Below are 7,678 nucleotides of genomic sequence, written 5' to 3'. Positions count from 1 at the left end.
CCATAGCTAGAATGGGGGGCCCAGAGGCCGGGACAGGCAGTGCTGCCAGAGCTGCAGCTGGGCAGCGAAGGAGCCCGAAGGAGACCTGTGAGAGCATGCGAGGTGTGTCTATAGATGTATCTGTATGTATACATAGATGTATATGCATACATATAGGTAGCTTCAGGTACTCAGTGCTCTACCAGGGCTTTCATTCAGGTGGATGACCTTTCTTATAAGCATCAATAAATCAACAAATCCTACAGAACACCGTGGAGCATGCCTGGCTGTAGTGCCATAATGCCTTTTCCTCCCTTAAAAAGCTGCTTCCAGTTCCAGTGGGACAGTGAGGATTACATTACCTTGGCAGAGTGTTAGTGGTGGAGAGACTAACAGTGTCCTTCATTATTGGGCTGAGCAAGAGGACAAGGATTTAAAGCTTTGACATTTTAAATAATTTCTTTATAACATGGTAAGACATTAGCTCTTCAAGATTCTGCAATTCAATTCAGCATGCCTCACTACCTATCACCTAAACTACCGCTCCTATAGCCTCATTTAGCCATTGCACCTCTAGACAAAGCTATACGGAAAGAAACAGGAGGCTGGGAAGCTGTCCTCTGAGGCTTTCCCACAGCCACGTGCCTATAGCTTTGTGGAGCAGCAACGTGGCAATGCCCATCGTAAACTCCATCGTAAACTCTATGATGCTGCTGTCACACAGTCCTCATGATTTTTGCATAATGGTTAGGAAAAAACTGCAGGACTTTTCCAATGGAGTGGCAACCATCCTGTATTCGTGCTATCCAAACATTTGTAAGGGGGAACATCATCACACAGCAAGCTCTCAGAAGACACAATGGTCTTAAAATACAGAGGAAAGGGAAAGCCCATGGCATGCTGCAGAGCTTGTGAGAGCAAAAAATTCTGCACTAGGAAAAAAAATCCTGCCTCAGCAATGTGGTCTGCGTGGAAACCAGCATCTGCAAACGAGACAGGTACCTGGGAAATGCCTGCGAGGTTTCCTCTGGTACAAAGAAAAGCCGAAGCGCTGACACCTCGCATGTGTCTGCTTTGAAATACTGGAAAAACAAGAAAAACAGGCAGTTTAGTCAAAAATTAAATTGTTTTGCAAGTCAACCAAGAACTGCTTGACAGCAGGCAGGTGGACTCCCATGCTGGTCTACGGACCTACCACATTTGGGATGGACATGCGTTACCATCATCCTTTCCCATAACACCTCTGGGAGAGCAGTATTACACCCTGCTGCTGAACAGACTGTGACCACCCTCCGAAAGACAAAATAGACAACACAGTCTCAGCTATGAGGTAGCAAGAAGGACATTTTTGAAAACTGTCATATAGGCAAAATGAAGTTGTGTTTTGAGCCCCAAAGCAAGATTAAGCCCATTTCATACACTGAATTTAAGCCTTCTAACAGCAAATTAATTACACTCTGGCACCGTGAGTTAAGCTAAAACTGTATCTTGCTGATTCCTGGATAACTCAGTCCAGAGAACATTCTCCTAATAAAACTGATGAATAAACCAGATTACTGGGATGCTGGAAAAAACATCAGGACTTTTAGACCTTGGGAAGTTAATATGGAGGAAAACAATTTGGGACTGAAGCCGAGAATTACTCAGGTGGACTAAAGCAAGTAAGTGCACCGATGAGAGAGAGAAGAGTTTGAGACGAAGGACTGACTTAATGTTTCATTTTGATTATTCATTAGAATAACAACCTATGCTCTCTCCATGTTATTTCTTACCTTCTCCATCCTCTGCCCGGTGAGCCTGCACATTCTTCGAAGCTGAAACTCTCTTTACTGAACATGTTACTTTTTGAAGCTAACCAGTTTAAAACACAATGTAAACCCAAACTTCTTCTTTCTTCCCATCCCAACAGTCAGCAAAAAAAGATCAGTTTTGAAACAAATTGAATTTTATTCTTTGCAAATGTCTGCAAGCAACAAGATCTTGCTGAAAAGTTGTCTCAAAAGGCAGACAGAGGAAGAATTAAAGCGGAGAACGTGCTACCCCTTCTGCAGCTTTTACAAAGCAATTAAACAAAGGTGAAAAAACAATGAGAGGAACAAAATGAATTGCAGCACATACAAAACCAGCATTATTAAAAAACAAACGGTAGAGTATTTGAACATGTTTTAGACCAAGTGTGCAAGTGTCCTATGTGATTCTACCCATTCATCAAAACCAAACTAAAATATACGAAAACTTGCAATATTACAGGCTCGGATTGTATGACGTCTTTATGCCATTGCAACGACAGCTTGAAAATGAGCAGTTCTATGTTACGTGTACTCCAATCCAGCCAAGACCTGCTGCTGCGCAGGGCAGTTCCTCTTCTGTCCCTATAAGACGCCCGTTCGTCCCTCCTCCCTCTGTCAGACCCGACAGGGATGTGGCTGTGCGACTGCCTAATCCCTAGATCTCACTAAGGACAGAGATTACAGTGGGAGAGAAGAGAAAAATGATCCCTTTGGCAGCAGCCAGGAAGTCAATCGGATTAACACGTGAAGCTACGTGCCAACCAATGAATGTAGAAAATACAGGAAATTATCATAAAATGTGATTTCCTTTGTATTTAGCTCTCAAAAGCATATGATGTCCATATTTGTCAGTAATTTTCCACAATCCCAATCCAGTAGTTTTCTCTCCAAAAAAGGAGAAAAGAAGCACAGAAGATACTAACCAATGTATAGAACCATCCATGACTCCATATCCACCCTGGAAGTCACACCCTGTACAATTTAAGCATTCTTACATGTGTAGCACTGTAACGGCCAGCTTCATGATGGCAGGATTCATCTTCTTCGCAGCAACCTGAATCACATTTGTTTTCAACCTGGAAAGTGTCACGGACTTTGAAATGGCAAACATTACACAGAAGGTTAGGCAGATGGAATAGCATCATCAACAACAACAAAATTAAATTAGTGCTAAATTTACTCCTGACTTATCTCACTTGATTGTATTAGTTTACATTTGACTATATATACGCAATACCAAAAATATGCCTATTTTGTATTCAAACATTGCCCACGTAATGCCATTTTTAGTTGAGGCAATCCAAAAAACTCGGCCAAAACCCTAAAGACTTTATGAAGTTCAGCGATAGCTGAAAAAATAATTTTGAAAACCTCACTCCTCACTCGCCATGCCCTCAGTGAATACTTTTAAATCGAATGGCAGCAGAAGGTACTTTAAAGCACCCTCAAACTTCTTGCCACCAACAAGCCCTACCGAGGGTAATGGGAACAACAGATACTAGGTATCTTTGAGGGAAAAAATAAACCAAGCCTATAGCTAAGCCGCGTGTGTGTGTCTGAGTGCACGCACGTGCACGTTGTGTGTATGCCTGTATGTGTGCATGTGCATGGCATGAGGGGAAAGCCAAGTATGACTTCAGTGGTTATCCAAGTACAGAGGTTTCACAGTCTCTCTCTCACACTAGTGCTTATCATTTCAGCCTTTTGAAAGCTTATTATAGAAACATGATCAAAATACAGAATGTTTTCTTGAAGAAAATGAGCCATCATTCACCCTCTATTTGTTCAGAATTATATTCAAAGAAGTATTGCTTTTCACAGTTCACTGGCAAGTCAGAGCACTGCACACAAAATTAAATACGGTATTAAAGATGTCTATGGAGAGAACAAAAGCTATCACAGAAGCACAGAGGTAGAAGGCTTCAAAGAACTAAACCTGAGTTACACAATCATTAGTTTCTACACACGTAGCAATAATAAACTACCCTAACAGCCTTTCAGCATCTAGCATCTTTTCACATCTGGGTATCTTTGCAGCTGCACGGTAAGAGGTACCACACTACCATTTAAATCAGCTACTTGTCTTGTAGAGAGGTCTGACTTAGCATTTCACTGAAGTTATCTGCCCATGCTACCTATGTTTGATGTAGGGGTGTGACTGAGAACAAGCAAGTAGTGGCTGATGTCTTAAACCTTAAGTAGTTTCGTGTCGTTATATTTAACAATGCAAGTTCTCAAAGATTTACTGTGAAGAAATAAAGAGTGAATGATAAAGCTTCAAAAGAAAAAAAAAGTGTGTAGTACACATATTGAAAAAATCTTCAGTTTCCATCACCAAAGTGCATTCTGAGGGGAAAAAAAACGCAACAAATCCGTGGCAAAAGCTGCCCCATTTTGGCACCCGATTTCTGTAGCATAGACAGCACTTCAGATAAAAAACAAAACAAAACAAAACAAAAAAAAACGCACTGCCTTTTATTTCTGTTTTATTTAGAAACTTTTGCTCTTTGTAAGATACGGGTGATAATGTGAAATTTTACTTTATGATATGAAAGTGTAAAAGAAAAAAAAAATTAAAGAGATGTTGCTTCCCCCTTGCCAAAATAAATACTACTAAAAAATCTCCATAGTTAGGTATTTTAGACAGTACCTCACAGAACCCTGGACACGTATGCTGATAAACTAATCTTCACAGAAATAATTTTGAAAAGTAAATGTAAGCACATTTGACAGTAAATGACAATGTATTTCATGTATATTTTGTATAAATAGTTTAAAATTTAAGACTTCTAAGGTCAAAGATCCTAAATATATCAGACAACTTACAAGGACTGAATACTTCGCATGGGTTCCTTTCAAAGGGCATCCTGTAATACAGCTGTTCTTGCTGCAGGTAGCAGGAAGCTCTTGCTTCTGCCAGTTACAGCACTGCCACTGACATTACCAACACAGTATCAGTCCGAAGAGATACTTCGGTCTTGAACTCTCTTTGATGGTTGTTCAGCAAGTATCTGAGAAACAGCACGAGCATAAAATTTGAAGTATTCCACATCATTAGAAACAGGGATTCTCAGCAAAAACACTTTTAAGTATGTTATGGAAAATACTCCGCAGCAAGTAACTGGTATCTACCATCATACATATATTGCATAAATTATACTGTTTATTTGTAATTTTAGTTCCTCCCCACCTTCTTTCACTGCAAGTTGATAGCAGTAAACATTTTCTGAAATTATACAAGGAAGGAGAAAGTTCAGTCTCAAGTCTGTCCAGATGGATCAGATGATTGATTTCTTGGTGTCTCATGCCACCTCCTCTCCCCAGCTGTCATTTTAAAGATTCAACCTTCAGTTCTCAGTGTGCCTGAAACAACAGTAATGTGGATACACACCAAACCCAAATGTAGTGAGCCTGCTTGCTTGGTTGTTTTTTGCATGTGGGTGTGGGTTCTTGGGTTTTTTAAGTTTGAGTAAGCATCAGAAGCAGAACTGAGCAGATGCATTTAAGAGACAGACTACTGCCTGTTCATCTCCAAAGCAGGTTACTAGATTACAGGCAGAGTAACGGTGATCTATCGTGGCCTGAGTCCTCCTCTGTTTCTGGAATCCGAGGCAGGAGAGCAGACCGTGTCAATCCCCAGAATTTCTGAGGTGACATATCCTTTTTGGTAGCTGTGAACTTCCATCCCATATGGTTCCCACAGATTCTGCACTGGGCTATAGTCCAGGCATACCTACCAAAAACAAAACAAAAGGTTGATGCTAACATGTAAGGAAAAGACATCTTAAAAATACTGGAACACAGCTCACTTATCAGGTAAGAAGGGAATACTAGTCTCAAGCTAGATTTTCAAAGAACCTTCGGGAACTAAGGTGCTCAGCTCCCACCTAAAAACCCCACAGATCTTAAAAAAATTTAAAAAAATCATCATTCAAGTACAGAAAGCAACTAAAGCATTTTACTAGCACAACATTTCAACAGTATGATGAAATACTGTATGCTTTAAAGAAGAGTCAGAAAATGGTTTTCAGAGAGTAAGTTACTTAATGGAAATAAAAGTGATTTTTGCACTGCTCTTAGATTAACAGGGAATTGTACTTTCCAGAGCAACAGAGCTTTACTTTAACAGCTTTAAAATGCAGAATATGACTACTTCAGAACCCTCATAGAAGACAAAAGCTGAGAAAACACATGGGTGAGAAAAGGATGAGAAAAATTAACTCTAGATATTATAAGCCACAAGTTTTCTTCAGGGCATCTTAAAGACTGTATTTCTTATGACAGATATGCCACACACCCTCCAAGTCCTTGCTCAGTGCTATGTGATAATCCAAAAAAACACCCATGATCAACATGAGAAAATGGAAGAGTAAATGTGTACATGCATTAGTCAAGAACCTTGCACTGGCTACAGACATAGCAACATATTATTTTACGCTGCTTCAGAAGAGGACATGATAGCCAAAGGGACAGAAGAATGATTTCTAACACTCTGGCACAGAAAGCACCACAAAGAAAAGTGATCTGGTAAAAATGTATTTAAAGAATATTTTTGTGAAGCTATAAAGAATATTTTTGTGAAACTAAAATTCAAATATAGTTTGACATTTGAGCTATTTTCAAGAATTAAATATTCAAAGTTTTGAATGAGCGCCTGAAGCATGCTTATCTAGCCAAAAAACATTAAATTTAAGCTACTGGAGAGGGGTGACATTTTGATGCAAGACCCTTCATTATTAGGCAGACTTTTAGATCTCGACAGTTAATTATGCTACTGTTACAGAGATTGTTATTAGATAATAATAAATAAATTAAACCCCCAAAGGTAATCAGATTAATACAAAGCTAGTGATTTTTAAATTAATGTAACATTTATTCAGTTTTTAGATCTAAAAAAAGTATCTCAGTAGAATAACTCCATTTATATATTATGTTTTCCATTTGCACTTTATTTGCTTAATGATCAAAGCAAGCTGCGTAGAAACAATAATTATGATTTTAGATGTGGCTTATACAAAACTACAAACAAAGAAAGTCCCAAACAATCAGTATCCTGTTTGTAGCTCTCAGATGCTAGACCACGTTTTAAAATCTTAAGATTTCCATATACTTAAAAAATTCCAGAGAAATTCTGAAAACATTCTATGTGAAGTTTCCATTTTATTCTGTATTTTGAAAAAGTCTAAATTTACTTTCCTATTTTTCATACGAGCAAAATGAGACAGCGTATGTTTCAAGAATTACGTATTTACTATTCCACCGTCACAGGAATACATTTACAACCAAATTTCTCTCATTTACTAATAAAATTTCTTTTAACTGTTATTACCCCGGAAACCAGCTGTGCTCTGTTGATGGTCGTCCACTGAGATTCAAGTTGCAGGCTTTATATACAGTAAGGGTTTCATGGATGTACCCATGAGGATTCACATATGCTGCCATGGGTCCACATAAGGATAAACTACAACAGACAATTAACAATTTTGTCAGACTTCAAGGAGGAAACAAAAACCAAAGGCAGTCAAATTTAAACAGAGTAAAAACTGCCAACCACGCTTAAAAGTATTTTCCATAGCAAAAGAACCTCTTCAGGCTGTAGAAAAAAACATACCTTTAATTGTATTATTAAAAATTGAAAGAAAATAGATACTAATATAAAATATCATTGGTCAAATTTTCTTAGAATTGCAGAAATTTAAGTGTCCAGTGTTATAAATCTGATGCATTCATCACTGACATAAATTATTCCTGTTACCTACTTATTAAGTCCCTACTTCAGAAAAGGTATTTAAAAAGATATTATCACAAGTAAGGATTAAAGCATTCTTGTGTTCAGATGAACCTCACCCAGCTGTTTGTTAAAGGGGGTAAGTTACTTAGAGGATAGCTGACAGGATGCTATGGAAACT

At 38.5% G+C, this 7,678-nt stretch overlaps 1 protein-coding gene across 1 annotated transcript in view; it reads right to left on the bottom strand.

The window, feature by feature from the left end:
* Window positions 1-5,318: 5,318 nt before the first annotated feature.
* CRBN (cereblon) overlaps window positions 5,319-7,678 on the bottom strand; it is a gene marked incomplete at its 5' end in the record, with an annotated part of 18,735 nt that continues 16,375 nt past the window's right edge. Inside the window, 2 exons of the mRNA XM_009576162.1 lie at window positions 5,319-5,502; window positions 7,099-7,230. Coding sequence (XP_009574457.1) covers window positions 5,319-5,502; window positions 7,099-7,230 — 316 coding nt within the window. The remainder of the gene's footprint in view (window positions 5,503-7,098; window positions 7,231-7,678) is intronic.

Source organism: Fulmarus glacialis, unplaced genomic scaffold, assembly GCF_000690835.1.
Source record: "Fulmarus glacialis isolate BGI_N327 unplaced genomic scaffold, ASM69083v1 scaffold16364, whole genome shotgun sequence".
Taxonomy (NCBI): domain Eukaryota; kingdom Metazoa; phylum Chordata; class Aves; order Procellariiformes; family Procellariidae; genus Fulmarus; species Fulmarus glacialis.
The sequence above is the reverse complement of the archived record's forward strand: the minus strand, read 5'-3'. Positions and strand labels throughout refer to the sequence as shown.